The sequence below is a fragment of the Triplophysa rosa genome, linkage group LG9 (genome assembly GCF_024868665.1).
Source record: "Triplophysa rosa linkage group LG9, Trosa_1v2, whole genome shotgun sequence".
Taxonomy (NCBI): Eukaryota; Metazoa; Chordata; class Actinopteri; order Cypriniformes; family Nemacheilidae; genus Triplophysa; species Triplophysa rosa.
In genome coordinates this window covers 21821122-21848343 of record NC_079898.1, presented here as the reverse complement: position 1 = coordinate 21848343, position 27222 = coordinate 21821122, and the positions used below count along the sequence as shown (strand labels likewise).

At 36.3% G+C, this 27222-nt stretch overlaps 1 protein-coding gene across 1 annotated transcript; it reads right to left on the bottom strand.

Moving 5' to 3' along the window:
• Positions 1-6271: 6271 nt before the first annotated feature.
• On the bottom strand, positions 6272-6858 carry zgc:171579 (uncharacterized protein LOC557116 homolog). Its single transcript, XM_057341348.1, is given in 2 exon segments — positions 6272-6456; positions 6459-6858. Coding segments are annotated over 2 exon segments (585 nt in total).
• Between the last annotated feature and the right edge of the window lie 20364 nt (positions 6859-27222).

The window sequence follows — 27222 nt, the reverse complement described above, 5'->3', positions numbered from 1 at the left end:
TCGCTGAGGTGCAGGAGAACATATGATTTTAAAACATGAACAATTGACCACCATTCAGAATTGAATTGAGGATGTATTCCTCTTTCCAGTTCCAGTTGGAAAATTCATCCTCCTGTGGGCATGGCCAATTCAATCCAAATGCAAAACCGAGAGGCAATTCTTCAATTCTGAACTTTGATGTACTGTCAAAGGTTGTCGATGTTTAAAACAAATCTGAGTCTCAGGTAGAAAGGGTCAGAAGATCAATGGTAAAGATATTATCCAACAGCTGTATGTACTGTACATTAAAAGCAAACGCGTGCTTGCTAGCGTGTTGATTCATCCATCATCATTTTCCTAATGGATTTAGGCAGTCGCCCATGTTTCCACTGACAACGGCGTGCATTCATTACTCACATTGACACTTCGACCCTCCATCAGAAACGTCTGAACGCACATCATCAATAAAGCTTCCTAGATTTTTTTATTGAACAACCAGTCGCATGTTTCTTTGTATGAGAAGACTATTAAAACAATGAACACTTTGGTTGAATGTAATGTTTTACTCACTGTCAATGACTTGATCCGTTGACCTTAAAATACATTTCTCGTCCTTATTGAAGTTACAATGAGGGCTGTTTTTTTCTTGTCTTTTATTTTGCGTTTTATCCTGCCTGTTGACAGTAAACATTTCCTGATCATTTCCGTATTCATTTTTCTGGAAACTCTTGGCTTTGAGTGCTTTGGCGGGTGATGCGTTGTGAAAAGCTGCCAATTAGCCAGTCAGTTCTGAATGGCTTCTCTTTGTTGCTCTCAGGAAACTGCAGCTTTTTCCTCGAACCATCGCTCTTATGGGGGGTTCACACCAAACGCGAAATTAGTGATTTGCAGAAGTAAATTACATACAAAGTCAATGCAAAGACGCGAATAGACGTGAACTCGCGGCAGGCGATGTGAATGACGCGAATCGGGCACCGCGATTGCCAAGAACGGTCGCCAATCTCCTCTTCCTCGCAAGTTGAAAATCACGAACTTTTCCCGCGAGTAATAAAGAGCGTGGAACGCGATTGTTTGCGTTTGGTGTGAACCCACCATAAGACATCTTCCGAGAAATGACAACAGTAAGCCAAATCTTACAGTATTTGTGTTTTGTGGGTAAGAGTGCGACATGACATTGCCTGATGCATAATTTATTGAATAGACAAATATGGAACACTCTCCAAGAGGTAAAGATGTAAATAAATAAGCAATAAAGAGAAGAGGAGGACAACTACAGAGGGTTCACAACAAGGTGCAAAAGCCTCAAGAATAGGATGGGTAGAATAGACGTCTAAAATAATCAAACTTTTTTCTGAGAGATTAAACTACTATCAACCTGCATAAAATAAAATCATGGAGAATATCTCATGATATGAGCAGACAACATCTTCAGTGAAATAGTGTTCAGGCAGTGTGATTTCGTTTCCATGCATGGCTTCCTAAGGCACTGGGTCACTGGTGTTTTTTGGTGATGTAAAAGAAGACAGAAGCATCCGGATTAATTCATCATTGTCTGGATGTTGGGAAGGGTTATTTTCTTTATCATGGAGAGGGTAACGCCATCATTCACCACTTTTATCTTATATAGACGTCCAGGATTTTTTGTTTCTGAGCTCACCGGTGTGTTTTTCTTTCTTTCTCAAATTGTTGATTTGGCGACTCTTAATGTTCCAGGGATCTTTCTGATGGATTTGTTGTGTTTTTGAAATCTAACTATGGTCTTTTTCATGGAGATCTCCCTGATCCGCATGATGTGGGTTCACAGCAACAGCTTCCAAATGCAAACAAAACACGTAGAATCAACTCCAGATTCCAGACCCTATTTAACCAGAAGCCCATACCCGTGAATAAAACAGCTTTTGATTCGACTGACCAATGACGTTTGGTCTCTTGAAAAAGGGGGAGCTATATATTAAAGAGCTGTAATTCCCAAATCCTTCAGCTAATCTAGATGTGAATACACTCATATAACCATATAACAATGAGTATCCATGAGTATGGGCCATTATGTATTTTACGGTATTATATTTGTTTAAAAAAACATACATTTCGCTCTGCCCTATAATTGGGGTCAAACAGTTCCAAGCAAGCGCTGTTTTCTTTCACTCTGTGTAAACACAACACGCATATCAATATGTAATGAGCTTCACAGTGAGAATAATATCAATATTTCAAACTTACATTAAAGCCATCATGTACAGTTTTGTGGATAATGAATTAAATATCCTATCTAAGTATAATGCAGTTTGCATAGTTTGTTTTGTCAAACGTCTGCTGTTAAAGCTCAGTTAGTGGATTATACTGACTGTGACAGTGACAAATGTTGCCACCGCAACAATAGATCATGTACATTAAATTCATTGTTTCTGTTTCTCGCTTTCAGAAAAGGACAACATTGCTGCTCAGATGTTGAAACCATCAGTCATGCTAAAAGTAAGTAATTTCCACAAATGGAATAAGATGTACTTTTCACACCCCAGCTATGACCTGTTCATCGGGTTGCTTTGTTAGCGTCACTGCAGAGTCAGTCCTACAATACAGATCAATATACTATCAATGCCAAACCCTTCCATATTATTTTACAATTTAAAGGAGCAATGTGTAGATTTTAGTGGCATCTAGTGGTGAGGTTGCGAATTGCAACCAATGCCTCACTCCACCCCTCCCTTTCGAAGCAGTATGGTGGCTGCACAGAACTAAGATGTCGTCAAGTTTTTGCTTCTTTGCCGAAGGAGATAACGTATTTACGAAACGCGCACTGAAGAGTAGTTTGTCCGTTTAGGGCTACTGTAGAAACAACATGATGAATTCCATGCAAGGGGACCCGCGGTGTATGTATATAGAAATAGCTCATTCTAAGGTAATAAAAACAATGCTTCATTATTTAAGGTATTTTTACATCTCTGGAGACATAGCTATGTTTATTATATTGCATTTGTGTCAATAGATCTTCCAAAAAACTACATACTGGACCTTTAATACAAGTTTAGCGATAGTTTTAAGGATACAGCTGTTAAGGTTTTGGTCTGTGACCTGTACATACCCGCATGTGCTGTATGTGGACACATTTTGTCTTTATACATTTTTCCATGAAGACCGAGAAATCTGGAGCTTTGTTACATTGGTTGTGCTTATAACGCAATATCTTTGAATTTGTTCGTTGCAGATGTTTGATTTGGTTTCGATTACATTGTGCCGCACTGCTAATCTCAGGGTTTATGAAAAACACATTTGAACATAACACATATGCATGCAATCTTTGCTTAGATTAGCAGAGACATGAACAGTAGACACATACATTTAATCCTCCAGGTTGATTTTGTTCCAAAATGAATAGGATGTTTTTTGGTTTAAAATGCACAAAAACATTTTTACACTAGTTGCCACTGAAAGTTCAATGGAAGAATTTATACACTCTTAATGTTGGGTTATTTTAACCCAGAGGGGTCAAACATGGACAAACACAACTTTTGGGTTAAATTAACCCAGCCAATGGTTAATATTTGACCCAACAATGGGTTAAAACAAATAACTTCGCTGTTTCATTAAAGCCAACTGTATCGGTGCATCCCTAATTACAAATGTAGCAAGTGGGAAAATTCTTAACATTACTGTATATATCCTTCTCCTTCAACTTCCAGTTTTTTTCTAACGTTTGTATGATTCATAATTAATAAGCCTAAAAATAAATATACGAAAGTGTATTTGAACTACATTTATTTCATGCTAAGTATACTGAAAATCCATTTCCATATTATGTACTTAATGAAAATGCACTGCGATTGTATTTGTGATATACTAAATTGGTATACTTGAATAGAATAGAATAGAATAGAATAGAATAGAATAGAATAGAATAGAATAGAATAGAATGAGCTTTATTGGCCAAGTATGTTTCCACATACGAGGAATTTGTTATAGTGACAGAAGCTCCACAGTGCAACAGAAAGACAGCAACAGGACAGAACACAGATGAAAAAATAAATAAATAATAATAATATACAATAATATAGAAATAGGCAATGTACAAAACAGCAAAAACACAATATACAATATAGACAAATTAAAGTCTGCTAAATTGGAACAACTAATTTTGTACTTAATATACTTTAATTGTGCAGAAATAGTGCTGAAGTCCAACTAAAGATACATTTAAGTGTATTTGATTGTGCTAAAGTGGAACTATTGCAAGTATGCTTCAGGTACAATATCTTGCATTGAAAGATTGATTTTATAAAAAATCATAAAATTCTTATCAAAAGTGACATAAGAACACATTTTTATTTAAACACATGTGGGCTTAATATGAAGAAATGTGCATTGTGTATAAATAGTTCTCCGAATAACGTTTAATTATAATTTTATATCAGTAAGTCATGTCAATAAATATGTTAATACATTTAAACTATACTTAGTATGAAATAAAAGCATTTTAAATGAATTGTTTTTTACTAGGGAATAGCTTCAAGTCTTTCTTACCATTCTATCTGTAGAAAATAAACAAGTTGGTGTGAATGAATGAATTCACAGAATGTTAATCAATAGTCAGGCCAGCCTAGTCTTTCCAAATGCCTATTTTGATATATCAAGTCTCTGTGCAAGACAGAAATATTAATGTTACCAAGAGAAAGCATGCAGGATATTCAGGTTCTGTTTTAAGGACACTTGATTTTGATCATGCGCCCACAGCTGCTCTCTCACTGAAATATTCACAGAGTCAGATCTATCCAGTCTCTTTAAAGTTTTGAGGTACATTTTTCCATTAAAGTCGCGCATGGGCCTGCAATCTGCTGATAAGAGGCCGACCTGGCGTGATACATATCTGAGGAGCATTTCAGGTGCTGAGATCAATAAGCCCTGATGCAGGGCCAGCGTAGACCCGTCATGCCCGGCCTCGTCATCACTGAGGGCTTTTACAATGAGCCCCATTGACAGATCGGGTCTGTGTTGACCCTGTGAGTCACACAGGTTAAAGGAACAGACATGCACTAATCTAACATCAGAACGCACTATTCCTCTGTGAGACAATCCACTACATACCTAGTAAAATCAATACTAGTTCTCGATACACTCCGCCCACAGTTTGAGATGTGCTTTAATGTATATGACTGAATGTTTGTGAGAAAAAGAAGGGGTGGATTGGTTTGGGGCTAACGTAAAAATGTAGAACTTAATAAAACGTGTTTGGGGGTGTGTGCCTTGTTATTGGTGTGCTAAAGCGAGGGTAGGCATAATTTTGATGTATACTTTGGAGGATGTAAACACTGGTCCTGAAGCACTTCCACTTTGAACACATGAACAGTTTAAACCAGCACAAACCAGCATCAAAACATACCAAACCAGCATAGGCTGGTTTTTTCAACAGGGTCTGGTCCATTAATACTGACAAATACAACTTTGATTTTAAATAGTAAATGTATTCGTAAAATTAACATTAGATTAACAATTAATAAATAATGTAAAATATATACCTCATTGTCTAGTCTTGTTCAATTTAACTTCAAATAAAAATTAAAAAGGCCTATATTGCTATTGCTTATTAGGGCCTTATTGCTATGGCAGTTTATTCCCCGTGGTATCGAAAATGGTATCGAATATCGATATTTTTTTAGGTATTGAATCGAAGTTAGAAATTCCAGTATCGTGACAACACTAGTCTTGAATAGTCAATGTGAATTCCTGATAAGCCGTCTGATGGTTTCAATATGTTAAAGGGATAGTAAACCCAGAAAAAATGTCATCATTTATTTGCCTTATCTGTACATGACTCTTTCTTCTGTGAAGCACAAAAGAAGATATTCTGAGAAATGTCTTGGTGGTTTTGTGTCCATCCAGTGGGGGTCAATGTTGTTTGGTTACAGACTTTCTTCAAAATATCTTTTGTGTTCTGCAGAAGAAAGTCGTACAGGTTTGGAATGACATGAGGGCGAGTAAATAATGAAATCATTTTGGGGTGAAATATTCCTTTAATGCATTCATTCTAGTTATTCTTTTTAATTATTCGATCATCTGAAGCACAAAGCTACAAGATTTGATCTGATAGAATACTGCACAGATTTTTTTATCCCAGTGAGAATAGCATGTGGGTCAAAATATGTTCTGGTTGGTCGCCTACACTCTTCCATGAAATATGATCAAATGCAAGCATCAGTCGAGAGAAACTTTTGACAACTTTTGAAGATGTAGTCAAAACAGAAGCACATTCATGTGTTTCGAATTCACCATCAGGAGAATTATACTGTAGCAACGCTCTTTAATCGTGCTCTTCAGTGGTGTTTGTTGACCCTTCTGTCTGAAATGATCCGCTCCTGATTCTCCCCAGGCAGGGCAGGTAGTTCCCAGCAGCAGCGCGGAAGTCTCTCCGGAGAAAGATGTAAAACACGGGATCCAGCAGGCTGTTTAGACTCAAAAAGCCTCTCCCCAGCTGATAGGGCATAACACAGCCCTCTCCCACACACACGTGCTGCCGTGCATCAGCAATCCGATGTACTTCACACAGCCGATAACATGATAGGGCCCCAACACCGTGACAAATACGATCACCAGAAGGGTGAGCAGACCCCTGATGCTCCTCTTTTCCTCAAATAAAAGCGAGTTGATTGCCATCCGCGAGTGGACGGTCTGTCTGTGGAGACCAACAATGAAGCTCAGGGGTATGATGAAGGACAGCAGGGTAATCAGTCTGTAGGTGATAAAACTGCCCTCTGAGGGATACTTTTCAACACAAAGAGTGTCATTTTGCCACTTGGGAAAGAACTTGTCGAAAGCAGCGATTTGCGGCAGCATAATTAAAGTCCAAACAGCGAGTGCTAGCCAGCAAGCAAACTTTAAAGGAGGCATGAATTAAAATCACAATTTTAACCCGAGCTTTTGTTATATAAGAGGGAATCGTATTCATGCGAACATCATGTAAGTGTCAGAACTGAAAACGCCCTTGTTACTGAGATTACATCTGTTATTGACACCAGGCACAGCGAACGGCAGGTTCTGGAATGCACCTATCTATGACGACATTGATGTGTTGAACACCGCCTCCACAGAAAGAATATCAACGACTACTTCTCTAGCCCCGCCCACTGGGTCACGCATGACAATTCTGAAGTAACACAAGTGGCGCGGAACCAGATAGAGCGAGCAAGCAATAAACAAAAATGCAGTTAAAGCTAGCTAAATGTTGTGCCATCCCTGGTTGTGGAAGAATGCAGTCGCTGTATAACCTTCCTTCGGATTCCGATATTAGGAATGCAGGGTTAAAGTTTATTTTTAAAGACGTTCCAGCTCATGTGGGAAAAACATGGAGCGTTTGTTCGTTTCATTTCTCCAAGGATTCCTTCGTGAACAAGGCACAGTTCGACACTGGATTTGTGGAGAGACTAAAATTGCCGTCAATATTGGATCCGATAGGAATGGCACAGCAATCTTAGGCGAGTAAAACATTTTTGTACTATGCGTCACTATTGCTTTGTTCGAGATCGCTTGATATGCCCTGAGCACTATTCGCACGAGATTAGTATTACCTGGGGACCTCTAATCATTTGTATTAATTGCAGAGGTTGTCTGTGATCTTAAGCCCGTGTGAATCGCCCTCTCTGTGATTTGGCAGGCTCATATATCATTTTTCAAGGTTTTATCCACCGTTTGCGAATAATGGAGGCTGCTTTGAAGTGTTTTGGCATTATTTCGGGTGCTGGGTGATATCCATAAGTTACCGGGAGTCTCCCGTTTGTTTATTTATCATGGAAACTCTCGTAACATTTGAGACCCGCGATCGCGGTGATCTTTTGTCCGGTTCGCGATCACGTGTCTCAAATGCTGACAGGCACGGTCATATATCATTAAACGCAATACAACTATAGGCTATACAAACTATACGCAAAGCCTTGCCATCACATCCGGGAAATAAATCAGTAAATTTGAGTAAAATCATCCCGTGCGAATGCGTCACATGAAATACTGATGTGGGGAGGTCATTTATAAATCACAGGAGGTCTCCAGATAATACCAATGCCCTGCGAAAACTGTGAATGATGCTAATGTGTAACGTAACGTTACGTCTCTAATCAAATTCACAGAAGGCTCAAACTACGCAAACTGCTGTCCAATCAAAGTGGGCGTTTACTTATAAAGTCTTCATTGCGGCACGCCCATTAAAACCGAGCGTTTGTAGAGCCGGCCTCAGAACCCGGGTAGAAAATAGCCTATTACTTATTGGTTTTGATGTTTGTGAATGTAAAAATTGTCAGATTGTTCCAAACCTGTATAAATTAATTTGTTCTGTTAGACACAAAGAAAGATATTTGGAAGAATGTAACCAAACAGATCTCATCTCCCATTGACTCCCATAGTATTTATTTTCCCTACAGTCAATGGGGGATGCGATCTGAATGAGATCTGAAATACACACTGAAAAAAAGAACTTGTAGAATTGACTTAAAACATTTTCGTGCAAATTGTTACGAGGATTTTATTAAATAAAATTTGCTGCTATAATTCAAGTACAACTTACTAACCAGAATGAAGTAAATTCTACTTATTAAATACATTGTTTTTGTTAAAATATCAAGTAATTGTTACTTAAAGTAAACAAAGAAAATGACGCTGAACATAAACATGTGTCTAACTCAAACTTCACGCTGCACTTCCTTCCAAATTGAAATATACTCTTTTTTACAACATAGATGGTCAGGTGAGAAGAGACTGGTTGTCTCTGTTTTAGCATTAGCACAGTTACTGCTCAATAAGTGAAATCACACACTTCATGACTAATTTTGTGCCTCCCTCAGCCTAGGCACAAGCACCGCTCTTCTGAACAATGGTAACAACTTAAAAAACCCAAACTTAAAAATAATACCAAAACTCTCCTAAATCTCAAAGATAAATCAACAAAAACCATGAACAAGTCTTTCTTTTTACTGAAAAACACTTAAAATGAGTAATGCAGTCAGATACAAAGCATGCTGGGAACTACATATCAACTGCCAAGGTAGTTATATATACAAAAATGATTTATGTAGTCTCAACACAAAATAAACAAGTAAACTTAATTTGACCAATTTAAATGGGTTTAAGATAATAAAATTGAGTTGGATTTACTTAATAATTAGTTCAATTAAAATTTCTCAAACAAAATAATTAAAATCTTAACCAAAATTAGTAGATTTTATTCCCAAGATTTTTACGTTATTTTAACTAAATTGTTTTGTTAAAAACAGGAACATAATTCTATTAAGTATAGTTTAATCATTTCTTTTCATAAAATCTACTAAGGCACATAATCATTTTTTAAATGATTAAATGATTTTTGGGCAAACTAACATCAGTTTTGACAAAAGTAACAAAAAAAATGTCATTGCAACATATTTTTTGCATTATTTTAATTTATCAATATTTTAATGACTTCATTCAAGAAGCCCTTGTGAAATCTACTTAACAACTTCTGTCATGTGGCACTGTGTGGGTTTTGTGTTGCAATTTCCGGAATTGGGGTGTGCTTGGCATATGTTGCAGTTTCAACAATTTATAAAAAAGCTTGTTTTTGTTACTAAAGGCCAATTTAACATTTGTAATGGTTTAACAACATGTTCTATATTCCCTTTAACTTGTTTTGACAAAGTTTCTTGAACATAAAACAAGTTGGGGTGACATTTTCAAACAAACAAAGCGAATGGAAGTATCATAAATGTTGTCCAGACAACCTTCTCCAAGTGTATTTGACCCATACAGTAACTTTGTGAGACCGTATCAATTGAAAGACCTTACATCCAACCCAGCTCTCTGTTCTACTTTCTGTCGCTTAAAGGGATAGTTCACCCAAAAATGAAATGTCTGTGATCATTTACTCACCCTCAGATTGTTCTGAAGATATTTGGAAGAATGTCAGTAACCAAACAGATCTCATCTCCCATTTACTGCCATAGTATATATTTTCTCCACTATGGCAGTAAATGGGGGTGAGATCTGTTTCGCCACTGACATCATTCCAAATATCTCCCTTTGTGTTCAGCAGAATCAAGAAATTTCTACAGGTTTGAAACAACCTGAGTGTTGTCAGTAAATTATGAGAGAATTTTCATTTTTGGGTGAACTATCCCTTTAAAGAGAATTATATGCTGTATGCTTTTTGTACTTCTTGGTAATGCATAAAGCTATGTGGTCACACAGAGGACTGTCCATACAGTGTATAACCTGTTAAACATGGGCGGTAAACATTCACTGTACAGCTAAACAAATAGTTTCAACTTTCCATGCCGTACTGTAAATATGTCATCAAAATGATGGTTCATTGCCAGGCTGTGTGGTTCCATAAAGTATATATACTACCGTATAAAAATGAAAAAGAAATTGTTCTGGTAGGAACATTTGACTAAATGATCATTGAAGAATCAAGAATGGTGGTTCTATGGCATCACTGCAAATGACCCTTTTTAGACCCTCTTTAAGTGATATACATTCAAAAGAACAATAACAGTATAATATGTAAAAATCAACTTACGTCATATTGTAGGAATTCATCTTTACCAAATAACCGCAGATTATATTGACACCTAAACACCTTATTTTCCACAACAACGTTATGCTCTCAAATGTAATGCAGACAACAGAGTGAGCATAAAAGTGTTGGGGTGTGTGTGATTGTGGGTGTTTGTGTGAACTAACCCACGGGTGCACCATGGCAACAAAAGGAGGAAATGAACAGTGTTGTGCCAAAATGATATGATGGTACATTTGCATTACAACTGACATCCAAACATCATTTTATTATTTAAGCTGTTCTGCCAGGTTGCCTTTGAAGCAAAAAAATCAGCAGATGAAATAAGCATGTAGCAAAAAAGAATTCTCTCATGACTTCAATGCTAACAGTCATTTTATTAATTTATCCACCAAAAGAGCCTTAACGCTACAATAATGACATTTCAGAAATAAACAAGAAATAATTAACAGTGTGCAAATTGCGAGGCGTTTCGAGCGGATGAAGTTAGGATTTGAAGCCACATGTTATATTGCCGTGAGAAGTGCTGTCTGTTCATGTGTCACAGCGTTGGTGAATGTGATGTCGAAGACTCTTACTGCCGGTGTGGGACAATAAATGACATCTTTGGAAGCAGCTTGGCATGGACATAAAGAATGAAAAGTAGATTAAACCTTCTAGCACGTAAAACTGGTTGAGGAGTAAGAGCTTTTTTAGGGGGTAAGGGGCTGACACAGCTTTAGATGTATTTTTCTGCCTATCTGTGACTCATCAGATTTGAAAGGAGAAAGTGAATACTGAAAAAACCAGGCATGAGGTGTCGATGGTAACCTGCCAACCTTTGGAAGGCACATACATATTTTATACTCCCAGGCCGGGAAATATAAAACTGCATCGCTTCTATCTCCCTTGAAGGTTTTATCAGTCCCTGGTTGATGTAGAACTCTAGATAACACTTTTCAAGCAGTGTAAAGTGGTATTTCTCTGGGTTGTTGTGAGTCCAGACTGATGGAGCTTCTCCAGCAACCTCTACGGTTGAGGCCCATGTTCCCAGAGGAAACGGTTTTTGCTTAGTGTATTTTTTCTGAATGCTTGATGCAGTTTTTAGTTATATTTTCCTGATGTATCAGTTTCTTCTGTGTTTTTTTTTTTGCGGAAGAAACAGATGAGGCAATTGTTTGCGCAGTATGAATATGGAGCTATAACATTCCTGTATTTAGCACAGTGTTTGGTTAAAATTGGTTTATATTGCATTTTTGTTTTTTTCTAGACTTTGCATGTTGGCCAATATTGCACGTTTTGAGACATTTCAAATCGCTTGTGAAGCTCAAAAGCAACGAGAAACATCTCCTTTTGATTTCCATTAGATCTCATTTATGTTTGAGAGTAACAATTGAGATATTAAAAGGATGTTTCTTTCCTTTGGGCTTGGTTTTTGGTGTTGAATTTATACAAAAACATTCAGCATAGAATATATTTACATTTATGCATTTGGCAGACGCTTTTATCCAAAGCTACTTACATTGCATTATAGACCGTTTCATCGGACGTGCGCGCCGGGACTGCAGCTAAATTCCGGTCTGTGTTTGGCTAATGTCTAATAATATAACTATTTGTATTTTAATTTATTTATGTTGATATCATTTATATTATTATTGAATTGTGTAATAAGTGTATTAAATAAATTATTTTTTGTTGAATTTTGTTGTATGTTAACTTTGTTGTTAAACAGATAACTGCTCCTTAAGAGCAATATTCCACTTTCACTACTCCTATAGTGTGCACTATAGTGCCTTATTATATCTACGTTTTATTTCTACATGTATATAACACTACCTCTACTTACAACATTATCCATTTGCACAAGTGTACATACAATCTGTTAATATGTATATTCTACTATATACTACCCTGTACAACGTCTCTTATATGTTATTATCCCCTATTTTCTGTACAATAGTCTTTTTATTTTATATATGCATATTTGTGACCCTGGATCACAAAACCAGTCTTAAATAGCATGGGAACATTTTTAGTAAAAGACAAAAATACATTGTATGGGTCAAAATTATCGATTTTTCTTTTAGGCCAAAAATCATTAGGATATTAAGTAAAGATCATGTTCCATGAAGATATTTGGTAAATTTCCTACCTTAAATATATAAAAACTTTAATTTTGTGAGTGGATGGCCTGCTACAGTGCCCCTGATTAACAACTTCAAAGGCAATTTTCTCAATATTTTGATTTTTTTGCACTCTCAGATTCCAGAGTTTTAAACGGTTGTATTGTCCAGATATTGTCCTATTCTAACAACTCATACATCTATAGAAAGCCTATTTATTCAGCTTTCAGATGATGTAAAAATCTCAATTTAAAAAAATTGACCCATAAGACTTGTTGTCCAGGGTCACATTTTAGAATCTTTTAGACTGTAAATCTTATAATATTTGTATTGTCATTGTGTTGAATGTCTGTACTAGAAGCTTCCAACACTAAAGCAAATTCATTGTGTGTGCAAGCACACTTGGCAATAAAGCTCTTCTGATTCTGATGTTTATTTTATTAAATAAACCATTTGTTGAATGGGTCCTAGTTTTATCGCATTTAATATTACAGAATGGTACATTGACATCTAGCAGTTGAGCTTGGTATCGCAATCTAAATTCAAAAATTGGAGATACAGGTTTAGCAAAGTAACGGTTTTCTTCGGTTTCTTTCGGAGTCTGCAAATGCGTGCATGCGCTGTAACATTTGTTTATGTTGTCACTTTGAAACGAGGGATTCCTGAAGAGATAAAATCATCTTGAAGGGCTACTTGCTGATAAAACACTTGCATTATTTTTCAGTACAAATGGACCAAATTGAGTTTTCTTTCACATATTTTTGCACTTGAATATATTAAAGCCTTAAAACACATGCTAATAATATATTATATTATATAGTCACATATTCATCATTTGTCAGGAGCATTACTGTTGAGCCCTGTGTTTGGCGGGCACCTTACCTTACAGAGTTCATGCGGGCTACCACGAGCGCCATGCTCTAACCACTGAGCTACAGGAAAGCTATGTCTTATAAAGCTAATTTCTTATGTCTTATAATGTCCAGATGAACATGGCGTGTACATGTGCACAGCTGTTTATCCTCAGCCGTTGCAATAGGAGATTTCATTGTTGTTGACTTAAAAAAATCATTCAAGTCCATATTTAAAGCAAACCTATACAATGCATATTGTCAGGGCACACAACAAGCTGAATCTGTTAGATGTTTGTTATTAGTTCATTCACCTGCAGATCGATGGGCAAAAAAAATAAGCCTAAAAGGAGTTTCAATAAAACTATTGATTTTCACTGTGAAAAGACTCACAATACGTCAAGGCGCAGCTTTGTCGATGTACACATTTGGTTTAAGTGTCAGTAGCGGGCAAATGCAGTTTGAGCAAAATAGCAAAGCAATCTTCAATCCTCTCAGCAGGGGACAAACAACCACAGTGCACGGTGTCCTTCTACCACAATTGTTTCCCTCGTTCAATCAATATAAGAGATTTCAGAGAGTTTATAAAAAGCCATTGAGGACTGAAGATTATGCAATATTTTTCCTGCAACCTAACAGGCTTATGTTATTAACAAATGATGTAGTGCATCAAATGTTCCCCGTAATTACCAAAATCAATATGATGACTGATTTCTGCTGTTGTTGTGAAAGAAGGTCACCGGTGTGTGTATATACTGTAAATGTGGAATAATTTACTTTATATGGATTAATGGCTTTTAAAGGAGTTAAGCATTCAGATATGTTAAACAAGCCCACTACAGGTCAACTTAATGCTAGAATGCAATAGATCCGGTGATTCATGTCCAGGTGTAAGATCTCAAGCTCTGGAGGTCCTATCTGATGAGGTTGCTTGCGTGTAATACATCAGAGGTGAAATTGTGGTTGATGCATGAGCACTCAGCCGACCAATGAGGTTTGGGCTGGAAAACAGCATGACAAAATGCACTCGCAAAGAATTCTGCCTCCACATTTGTTACAGGACTGTGTGTAAAGCATAAACGCAAGGGCTCGTGGAGAGAAAGGGCTTGTTCATGGTGACTTTGACATAGTGATTTTATAGGTATGCTTTGCTGGGACTTCTAGTGGCTGTGACCTATTTTATTTTGTTTTATTTTAAATTTTGTTAAAAAAATGGGGCGATGTGGTTATTTTACTTATAAAGTCTAGACTGGATGTGGCAATGTTTTTGAATCATTGAATAATTTCTTGCATTATGCACAAGGAGTGAATTCAAACTGCATAATAGAGTCGTCCAATGCCGTCCCAGTCTTGAAATTGTTGTTGCTGTTGAGTCATCAGTTTACATGCGAAGTAAGTCAACAATGTGAAATGAAACTGGAACTTTTTAGTGTCCGTCATTATGCTCTTAGATATTAAAGCCAATTTCTATATCAGCTGTAAATGCAATATTCTGGGAAGAGAGGAAAGTTATTGACTCATTTGTCTGATCTCTTTATTTCATGTACCCTGTTACGCTCATTCATCTTACCGGAATTACTCTCATTTTCTGTGGAAATGACCTTATGAATATTTACAAAGCCTTCAACGTGTGTAAAGAGGTGGTGGAATACTTGATATATTTATATTAATAATTGGATAGTTCTAAGTGCTTTAAATGTCTTTAAGGAGTTCTATGTTTGTTTTGCACACATCACTTCGCTAAAGAAACTTCCTCCCTTGACAAATATCCTTGACACATCGTCGCCTTGGAATTATAAGGTTCTATCTGACATTTCTGTCAAAATTGAGTTAATCAAATATTATTATCCTGTCACAATTAATCGACATTATATGTTTTTTCTTTGCGTTGTGTACATTTTGGGACTTCTTTAGAAAAGAAAAAAGGTTTTATCTACAAAGTCAAATGGAATTCAAAAACTTTAAAGCTTGTTATCTCAAAACTGCTCAGAATGCAGATAGAACCTTATAATTCCAAAGCGATGACATAAGGGTGCCTAAATAATAACAGAATTACCCTTTTTGGATGTCCTCTCTGTAAATAAAATCACAGATAAGAGAACAATTACTAAAAAATGAATATAGATTGGTTTATGTGCCAATAATAATTTAAAGTCATGCTCAAGATTAAAATATGCTTTGAACATTTTTATTGTATTTACAGTAAACTTAATTTAGGAAAACATTTGGCATCACTTCCTGTACTGTAACCACACGGAAAAAATGAAACAATTGTTTCTCCACTTGGTTGAGAAATTATGTTTCACTCTCTGAAAATATGTTGTATAACAAACGTTCATACTTTAGATAACAGATATAGAGAGTTCAAAACTGGGACCAAAACAACTTCTGTTTTATGGCATTTGATCATTTTTTGCTGATAGCTGGAGCATTTACTGGCTTATTCTATTAAAGAAAATTACAAAGAAAAAAAGACATTTGTCCAGAAAAAAAGGCAGTTTTACCCTCCTTTAGTTGCAAATAGTCTGTCCGTGTGTGTGTGTTTTAACTATAGACTGTAGACAATGCAGAACTCCACCCATGATATTCATAGGAGAAACCTTGACCCATTTGAATGAGTTATAGACTGTGGGTTTAGCCAGACAGCATGACAAACGACAGTGGTAGAACCTTTTTCATTATCCGTGTGAATGCTCACTGAAGACTGAAGAACTATAGAGAATGTGAAGCTACGTCACGCCGTGTTGAATGTTGCGCCATCTTGGGAGGATTGCTACTAGTGCGTTCATTGCAGTGTTTTGCTTTTCTTAATTGATTAGGAAATATAACTATGGTAGGTAAAAAACGGTAAAAAACAATAATAGCAGTGGAGTGTGGTCCTCCCAAGATGGCGGCGCCACTGCAACATGCAACATAGGGCGTGAAGTCAGCTTCACATTCTCTATAGCGGATCAGACTGTATTCATTGTAGTTTTCAAAATGATAGGCCTTAATCTAATAATGAGAATAAATGAAAGCGTTGTGCGAAGATGGAATATCCTGCATCGGAGACAAATACCATCCTGAAATTCTTGGATCCAGTTCACTAAGAAATCTGCTCATCCATTATTGAACATTTTGAATGACCGCTTATTTAGTATTTTCTTTACAATATGTATACGCACTTTGAGTGAAGATTGGGTATTAGTTAATATTTACAATCATTTTCGTTCAATCAAAGGCCAGACTTAATAATAAGATCAAATGTTCAGTATGAACAGTAAAAATGAAAAACATACAGATTATTTTTTCTATTAAACACCATTACTTCTTATACTTCTAACTAACAGTGGACTTTTTCAATCTTAGAAAACCCAAAGCCCTATAGAACCAAACCCATTAGTTGCTGTAGATGCATTAGTACAGAAAAATCCATGAACCCCTGTTGTTTGTCCATTAATTTAGTGATATTGTCAATTCCAGTGTCCTGCAGATTGGAAATACATGACTGTAAGTGTGTTTGAAGGGACAATATAGTGTGCTGGAACTGAATTATAAATAATAATAATGTAGGCTACTGTAACTGTGCAGTCTGTGATGTAGTCTAATTAGGAACTAATAGAATACAGTCCAAAAGTATGTAGCGCACTGAGGATTAAGACAAAGAAAATCTTATGAAAATTGATGAAAACCACCTCCCCCCAAAATTTGGAAAATTAGGTCAATTACCTAAAAGGGGCAAACACACATGTATACACTAAAATGTGTGTATTTATGTCATATAAATACGTTAAATATAACCTGTAGACATGGTAGAGCTATAATCACGAACAGCTGGCATTAGGGTGTGTTTGGGACATTACGCTCACCTTTCTATGTTCATTTTAATAACAACAGATCTCTCTCTAAACCATCACATGGGACAGTAATAATGCTGCAAATAGCTTGACTGACTTGTCCTTTAAACAGAAAGTGGGACGTACGAAACGGTGGGTTGATATTGCATAAGATCAGAGAAACCAAAAATTAAGAACAAGAAATGTAGACACAGTTTAGATGTTGCAACATTAATAAGCACTCGGGCTTTAACTGAACTGACTGTTTATTTTTCTTGACTTCCAACATACAGAATGCTGGCATTATGATCCTCACTATGTGAGCACCAGCTGTTTGGACAAAAGGAGACAGAAGGTATGTTTAGAAAACTAGCTACTTGTCCCCTGTTGTTTTTAATACAGTATTTAAAGGGATAGTTATTATTTACACACCCACTTGTCATTTCAAACCTGTATGGTTTTCTTTTTTTTGCAGAACACAAAAGAAGATATTTTGAAACATGTTCGTAACGGAAAACCGTTGGTCCACTCCCCATTGATTTGCTCTGGTTTTGTGCCTATACTATAGAAGTCAATGGGGACCAATGGTTTTTCGTTACTGACATTTTACGAAATATCATCTTTTGTGTTTTGCAGAAGAAAAAAATCACACGGGTTTAAAATTACAATAGGGTGAGTAAATGATGACAGAATTTTCATTTAGAACAGGTGTCGACAACCTTTTGGACATGCAAGGAGGCGTGCCGTTTCAACTTTTTCTTGGCAATCAGTGCTGTATCTACAAATTTATCACAATATAATTATCCGTTATATGTAACATTAGAATCATTTTTGAAGAACAACTCTATTTTTGTTTGATAACAGTAGTATTATCTTAACTAAGATCAGTCAATGTTGTGGAAGTATTTTTAGTCATGCTAATAATGTAGTTAACTAACAAATAAAACCTTATTGTTTTCTGTGAAGGTACACACACCAGCTGCGTCATGTGGTGTCTGGTGGTGGCGCTCCGCTAGAGAACGCCACACACATAAATACATGTAATTTGTCAAAATCAGCCTTTTTGTATAAATAAACTTCCTCATAGAGACTGCAAGATATATTTATCTGTTTTGGAATAACAGAAAAAAACAGCGCATTAAAACAAAAAGCCTTATTTTTTACTCAATTCTACCACATTAATAGCAGACACAGAGCAACAATAAAGGATTTACCAACGTGATATAGAGCCTATTGATTAAATAACGTTCAAATACCACATATTTTTTAATAAAAATATCATAAAAAAACAAGTCAAAATTGGTCCAACTTGCATCAGGAGTACACTTTGAACTTGAGCTCGCGCATACAGAAAGTAGTGTGCGATACCTGTGAGCTGTTCTAGACGGGATGCACCGCGGCGCTTTGCGTCTCGTGTGCGACCCTCTTTACAGTATATTTAAAGGCTAATAACATTATCAAGCACATACCTGTTGTTCTTTAAATTCTTGAACGGGTCGGGATGCTTTGCCAAACTCTTGGTCTGCGTGTTTAAAACATCGTTTACAGGCTGATTTTGTGGTGCCGCATCGCGCCTCTTATCTCAGTGATCTTCTCTAGTTTCAAAGTAAGGTTGGTAAATATGGAGGACTAAACCTGCAAAAATTATAAATAAATGAATGTATAAATAAATAAATATATAAACTAATAAATGTAATAATATGAAAATAAATACAGGAATGAATGGTTTGATAAAACAAAATAATTCGTTTTAGCTATTATTGATCTTAGCTTTAACTTTTCTTTTCATTTTTTAAATTGATTTATTATTTTTTGTGTCCATTTTTAATTATTTTTAATTATTATTATTTTTTATTTTTAGATTATTTTATTTATCCTTTCCTTTTATTTTTACATTTATTTATTTATACGTTTATTTATTTTTATATTTATTTATTATCGCATGTATTTATTTCCACTTTTATTTATTTATTCTTGTATTTATTCTTACTTTTCTGTGTCTTGTATGATAATTAGATGGGTTGGTCTTGCCTACTATTGGTTCAGCGTAGATTGAAGCGTTTGATCGATTACTCTTGACTTGTTTTGGACTAACGTCACGTCACTCACTGATCGTTTGCTTCGTGTATAACGTTAAGTAACTATGGCGGGCGCACAATTAGCTAGAGAGTTACAGCATTTAGCCAATGAAGTCGATAACCATGCATCAAATGACTATGTGTCATTCAGATTAGATGCATTTATTGAGGATTTATTACAGATTGACGGAGAGATAAATGACAAAGTTCTTCAAAATCTGTGCGAGTCAGGGGGTGCTAAGGTGGTGACCAAGTTCCGGTTACAGGTCCTCTGCCAAAGAGGTGCATGAACGACCTCAGCAGATTCGTCGATTCTGAAAGCACAAGACGACTTGATATTAAGATGTCTAATAAACACAGACTTTCTTGTTACATGATTTTGACATTCTTGTTAAGATTGCAAATTATTGGTATGATCGCCCGTAACGGCTGAAGCGAGGTGAAAAAATAAATAAAGCGATTTGACACGGGATTCGTACCCATACAATAAAGCGAGGCAGCGTGTCACTACGGTAACAATCACACTAAGCTATTTCGCAATGCTAGCTGCTGCGGATCTTTGCAATAATATCAAGATGTCACACAACAATATGCAGCTGGATGAATCAAGGGAATATGCCCGTCTTAACTTGTGACCTCTGTGTTATTTATCTCTTATGGAATGTAGTTTACGAGTACCGTTTAGTAACCACGTCTTTTTAGAAGGAATGGTTTCCATTTGATGGCCCCTGTAGTGAAAGAACGATGCTCATTACTACCGTGTTAACTTGTGACTTAAGTTCACTATGTCTCAATTCATTTACATTATGTTACATCATGTTACATTAAATCTTTACGCTTTTTCTAACCGAAAGGCTGCTTATAACTATCACTTTGACAAAGCGTTAGCTTGCGACTTCGGTTTACAAGCTCATCTGTGTAGTTAAACCTTATTACATTTTGTGCTTTATGATTTTCACCAGTTGAACTGTAACGCCACCATAGCATAGCACCCTCTGACTCGCACAGACTTTGAATGTGCTGCAAAGAGGCTAACAACCGAGGGAGAACTTTGTCATTTATCTCGCCGTCAATCTGTAATAAATCATCAATAAGTGCATCTAATCTGAATGACACACAGTCATTTGATGCATGGTTATCGACTTCATTGGCTAAATGCTGTAACTCTCTAGCTAATTGTGCGCACGCCATAGTTACTTAACGTTATACACGAAGCAAACGATCAGTGAGTGACGTGACGTTAGTCCAAAACAAGTCAAGAGTAATCGATCAAACGCTTCAATCTACGCTGAACCAATAGTAGGCAAGACCAACCCATCTAATTATCATACAAGACACAGAAAAGTAAGAATAAATACAAGAATAAATAAATAAAAGTGGAAATAAATACATGCGATAATAAATAAATATAAAAATAAATAAACGTATAAATAAATAAATGTAAAAATAAAAGGAAAGGATAAATAAAATAATCTAAAAATAAAAAATAATAATAATTAAAAATAATTAAAAATGGACACAAAAAATAATAAATCAATTTAAAAAATGAAAAGAAAAGTTAAAGCTAAGATCAATAATAGCTAAAAACGAATTATTTTGTTTTATCAAACCATTCATTCCTGTATTTATTTTCATATTATTACATTTATATATTTATTTATTTATACATTCATTTATTTATAATTTTTGCAGGTTTAGTCCTCCATAGGTAAATGGCATACAACATTGAGTGCATACAGACCGACCTTTTTATGGGCACCATTTCCTCGATATTGGCTGTGCGCCAACTGCATGAGCGCTAACGCCTGATGTGACAACTATAACTAAACTTGATTATAAGGATTAATATGACTCGAACTGGGCTTAAACATTTTCGTAAACTAAACAAAATATATTAATTTTGGAATTAATATAACATTTTAGGCTACTGCATGTGGTTTGGCATGCCGTTGATTTCCTTTCAGCGTGGCAGTAGTGGCACGCGTGCCTTAGGTTGCGACCCCTCAATTAGAAGGGGAACGTCAAAATGAACAATAAACACGCAACGATAAACATTTAAAACAGTAGTATTCTACTTTTGTCTGCCCTGTTGTATACTGCACAAAAGGTTGTCTGGGTTTTTGCATACTACGCACATACTGCAGAAATTGTATGTGTTAGTATGCTATTCTAAGCACAGCTAAAGGCTATGGATAATAATCTTCATACAGCAGACATTCTGTGCGTACAGAACATTATGATCCTGTGCACTGCAGCAACATTTGAAGTTAGGATGTATTGCCATGCCATTTTTGCCAAACATTTTGCTTTGTTTTTTTTTTTGGTCTTTATGTAATACTTACAGTATACTTACATGCCCTCATTCTGCAAAACATCTGTTTTGGGATTTTCCACTATCTGTGGAACAGTTTATAAAACCAATGTCAGACATGATCAACACCTCAGATTATTGTATGATTTTAAATCTTCAGGTTTCTTCAGTTCTTATTGATGAGACCCATTGTCAAAAACCCTGAGCTAATTTCATCCGGACATTGAACCGATGTGCAATCATTATCTGAGGCTTTGCCACATAACAAAAAACACTGAAGTAAGATCAATCCTGTTTTTGAAATTACTGTTGAAAATTGCATTTGGAACAACAATATTTACAGAGTAAAACTTTACGTTTGCAAACGTTTTAAATACATTTTAGACGTAGTTATAAATAACAACTAAACGAGTCGTCCCGGTCGTCCATTATTGGAAAACGCATCCGTTTACGATGATGCGATTGTGTGCACTGTCTAATTGTAACTAATTACAGTTAATAGATTCCTCATTTATCAGAACAGGAAACAATTAGTTTTCTTGAAAAGAAGTGACAGCTATTTTAAAAACAATTAAGGAGGATTCAGACGCAAACAGCCACCGTGATGCTGGAATATTTCACGTGCTGTGGTCCAAACTCATCATCGCCGCACAGACTATAATTAACTCAGAAGACCTTTGCAAGGTCTTCCGTGCCTTTGTGAATTATGCACTGTTAGTGAACTGTGAACTTTTACATTTGCCGATGCTCATCACGAAACATTGAACAATTTACCACAAGTTACATTAACCAGCTTTTTTCCAGCGTCTCTGCATTGTGGCTGAAGTCAACATGACCAGCGGGTTCACAAACCCAAGGACAGGAGGTGATTCGCACCAGGTGTGGTGGCACCTATCCCAGGATCTAGGACAGTGGATTTCCTCCAGCTGGCCGAAAGCCTTTCCCCCAGGCCTCCGAGCAGCCAGCTATGTGAACCAAGGTGAGAACCTCCGAGCGCCAGGGGAACTCGAATCTTAATGTAAACCGACTCATCTATAAATGATGGCAAGCGGCGATTAATCAAAATTTGACAATGTGTATGGAGAGGTGGCGGGGGTCAGGGGCTCTTTTCTACCCAGAGTGCTTCGGAGACTGTGCTGTTTCTTCTCACAGATGTGTGAGTAACTCCCTATCAAAGCAGACCTGAAGCCACCACTCTGTCCCATCAGCCTTAATAAAATCTATCATATTGACTACAGTAGGAAAAACTAAAATGGCAGTCAAAGGTGCCCTAGAACTGTTTGCTTTCCTAAATTCTTTAAAATATCACTTTTTTCTACTCTGTTAGTCAATGATGTCCCAGAAATGTCAGTTGCAAACATTCTTCCAAATATCTTTGTTTGTGTTCATCAGAACAAAGAAATGTATACAGGTTTGGAACAACTTGAGGGTGAGTAAATGATGCCCGAATTGTCATTTTTGGGTGGGGTATCCCTTTAATTAGGCAAAAAAGCATACAGACCACTGAACAGCATCATCCTTGTAACACAGTTTACACTGTTTAAAAATACTGTATTCTCTTCTCGACCACAGTTGTTAAGTTGACTGACTCATTTACATTTACAGTTTACATTAATTCATTGTTATGTGTGTCTTATATTTATGCAGATTGTAAAAATGAAAAATGAACAGTTCTCTTCTGGTCATAGCTGCGGATTTCATCTTTGCAGTGAGACAGGTTTACACAAATCTTTTGCACGCTTCAATGAGCAACAAGGAGTGAAAATAGATAATACATTGAAACCGGCTTATGTGTGGGAGGCTCTGATACATACGAACAAGATTTTTGTATTCGTTTTTTTTAAAAGCTAATTCACGCTGATCTGACAAGTAACAACAAACATTGTAAATTTGTTGGCTATTACGTATATATAGAATATTGAATATTGACTGTTGAGTATAGACTAAACAAGTTTGATATTGTTTGTTGTCATTTGTTGGATCAATCTGAATTAGCCTTTAGACTTTTTAAAGTAGTAGTAGTACTACTCATACTAATATAACAGATAATTTTGCATCCTCCGTCATAAATACAATCTGTTTTGGTTGTTTGAATTACAGTGACACAGGTTTTGCAATTTCTCTTTTACACTTCAAGATGTGTTGGCCACCGATCAGCACTTTTTGTATTGTTCTGTTATTCACAACGTTCTATTTCTGTAATGTTCTGTTGCTGTGTGTCAAGGATGGTGCCTATGTTCTATTCAATCTATTCAATTTCAGTTAACTTGAGCCTCATGTGAAAGAAAGACACAGAGGCTTGTGCTCTAAGTATAGACCGCCGCTAAAAAGGTCAAGCAAAAGCCAAACATGCAAACTATCAGTTTTATCTCCATAAACACTTAATGGCGTGACCTTTTTGGAAACGCTTTTTTTGACGTTTTGTCATATCTCATTGACTTCCGCGTTTATTCTTCAGTGTGTTGGTGATATGTAGCAGAGCGGTGTATGGCGTTCATACGTAGGTTTTTGGATTATGTTAATATCTTCATCTCCGATCCCACACAGCGTCACTCAACAACCAATCAACAACCAAAAAATCTAGTTATAAGTGACAAGCATCAGAGTTTGATTTTAACCATTGTTTCAATATGATTTACTGTTAGTCTTTGACATGGCCTTAGTCAGTCCAAATCAAACTAAATCAAAATCTAAAAATTATATTTAATACTAATATTATAGTATTATACTTATGTCTAATATTACTACAGGATATTCTTTACATTATGTTGGTTGCTCTGCTGAAAAAATAATAGAACCCTGCCTTAAACACAGTAGATGCAGATGGGAATCAATAGAACACCCATTAATGCCCAAGACATGGTAGTTCAGAAAAATGGTGGTTCATAATGGTATTTTAATGGAAACCACTAGAATGTATGTAATACTATTTTTTTTAGCAGGGTGGGTTGTTTATGTAGAAATAGTATATTACAAATAAATGGCTTTCACATAATCACAGATGTGTATTGAAAATTGCCAGCTGATAAAACCTGTGCTTTAAGGATTGTATACAGGTACATACAGTATACCATATAAGGCTAAATGTAACTCTTAACTGGCTTAGTTAAGTTAGACAGTCATTAACAAAACCAGAAAGTCCCCCCCCAGCTGTCATTGGCTATTGAAATCTTGCTTGCAATAAATCTTTCATAATGCTCTTGATTACATATAGAGGCATACTCTATGCATTCGTGAGTGTGGTGGTGCTCATGGGTTGTTGATCTGGGATGGGTGAGTAGGCTGGGGTGGGAATCAGACCCACTACAAAAAACTAGACTACACTGCTGGAAACCCATGAATCGCTGCCATTGTTGGGGCATAGGGATGCATACTAATGAGGGTGATATTTATGATGCTGGCCCAGGAAGATTCACTCGTATTTCCTTTCATTTGCACGCCACCCAACAGCAGCTGTTGCAATGATTTACCAAATTGGCTATTGTATTTTTAATTTCTTATAAGACGTCCATTACCTCAGTCTACCAATATATAACAATCTTTGGCACATCTGGTATGCCAGTAATGTCATCTTTAGTTCCTTACAACACTTGGCAAACTTCACAAGTAAATTACTTAATGTACAGTAGGAAAGAACAGAACTAGTTGTAACAAAGGCATATCAGAGTCACTGGTTTAACACATACAGTAGTTTAAAACCTGCTTAGTACATTTTTGTCAATTCTCATGAATGAAAATACAACACTGTACATATACAATATCGTTGCTTATATCTCCAAAATATAAAAAACACAGTTTTTTCAATAATTAAACACTGTGTTTAATTGTACCTGTGTGTACCTTTATTGGTTAAATATTAGCAAAACCCACAAACAAACATGAAGGGCCAATAGTAATGGTTTATGAAAAAAAATGGAGACGAGGTTTCAGTCAACAGCAACAATATACAATATCTTTTCAAAATATCTGGCCAAAATTTGTAAAATACTATGTGCAATAACCATTTTCAATTTATTTTATAGCGCTTTTTACAATTTGCGTTGCATAAAAACAACTGTATACAAGAAAACCAAAACCAAAAAGAGAACATGTTTAATAACCTTAAAAGTAATATGAAATAAAGAAAAGGAAAAAATAAACAAGAAAATGCATTTTTTACATGTACTTTTTGGACATTTTTTATGTTTGCAAGCGTCATAATTGTATTATTGGTTACATGCAGGGGCGGACTGACCGGTAGGAAATTCTGTCAAAGTCCAGAACGGCCGTCCCACCGACAGCCTACGGCCGTGACCAGGGGTGGACTGGCCATCTGGAGTACCAGAACTTTTCCCGGTGGGCCACTAATGTATGGGGCCGGAATGGACGCTTGGGCCGGACAGACGGACGTATTATAAACGCGAATGCACGCAAGGCGAAGGCATTAGCGAGTCGGACACGAATGCATGTAACGCAATGACACGTTAGATACAACACCCCCCCCGTCGACAGAAATGGTGGAGGGCCGATGTGGGCCGAATAATCCAGGGCCGATTTTGCTTTCCAGCCGCCCCTGGTTACATGTATTGATTCTATGTGTATTTAACATGTTTTTCTTTGTGTTTTACTTGTACAGCTGCTTTGATACAATCCAAAAAAATGAACTTGACTTTAAGTTGACATTTAGCTGCATAATAGCCTGTTATAAGTTCTATTGTGACAACTTACCCCATTTACTAAACAACATGACCACGAAAGAGTAATGTATATCAAATAAACTGTATAGTTTTTCTCTTGGCAATAATGGCAGAAATGTATAAGGTTTTTGACGATAAAGTCAGCATACTTAAATAATCACAATAGGAAATTTAGACTCGGTCTTCCCTATATTATGTTTTACATTTTTATCTCCCTTACAGTTTTCAGAAACCACCATAACTTAATGGCGAATGTTGGAGCTTATATTTGTGCTTTCATAACAATTCCCAGATTGAAGAGGAATTGGCTGAGAAACCGGTACAGTCCTTCACATTAAAATGCTGTATTTCTAATTGGTCATTGTCATGTCACTCATTTCCAGACGGTTACAGTTTACTGATTACGCTTTTAACAAGTAATCTTTGCTGTCAATGTATGAAAAAAAACATGTGTTAATGCAGTCCTGAAAATTTAAACAGAGCGAGAGAGAGAGAGAGAGAGAGAGAGAGAGAGAGAGAGAGAGAGAGAGAGAGAGAGAGCGAGAGAGAGACTGCATGCTGGCACCAAGCCAGATTAAGACTTTCATAAAGGCAGAAAGAATGTGTGCCAAAAAAGTGTGAGGTCACATCCCCACAGCACACTGTGTGTTGAAAGTAGAAATGCATTGCTTTACCTGAACATTCAAGATACATCCAAGGTTTTAGATAAGTATGTTGTTGTGAGGAAAATGAAATGTGTTCAAGAAAAAAGCAACTGACAAATGTTGTCAAAGCAACCACAGCTAACATGAAAATTGTAAAAGACAGGGATTTTAAACTCTCAAGTGACATTTACACACAGGTCATATGAGTTAACACCAAATGCACAAATTACACCCGACC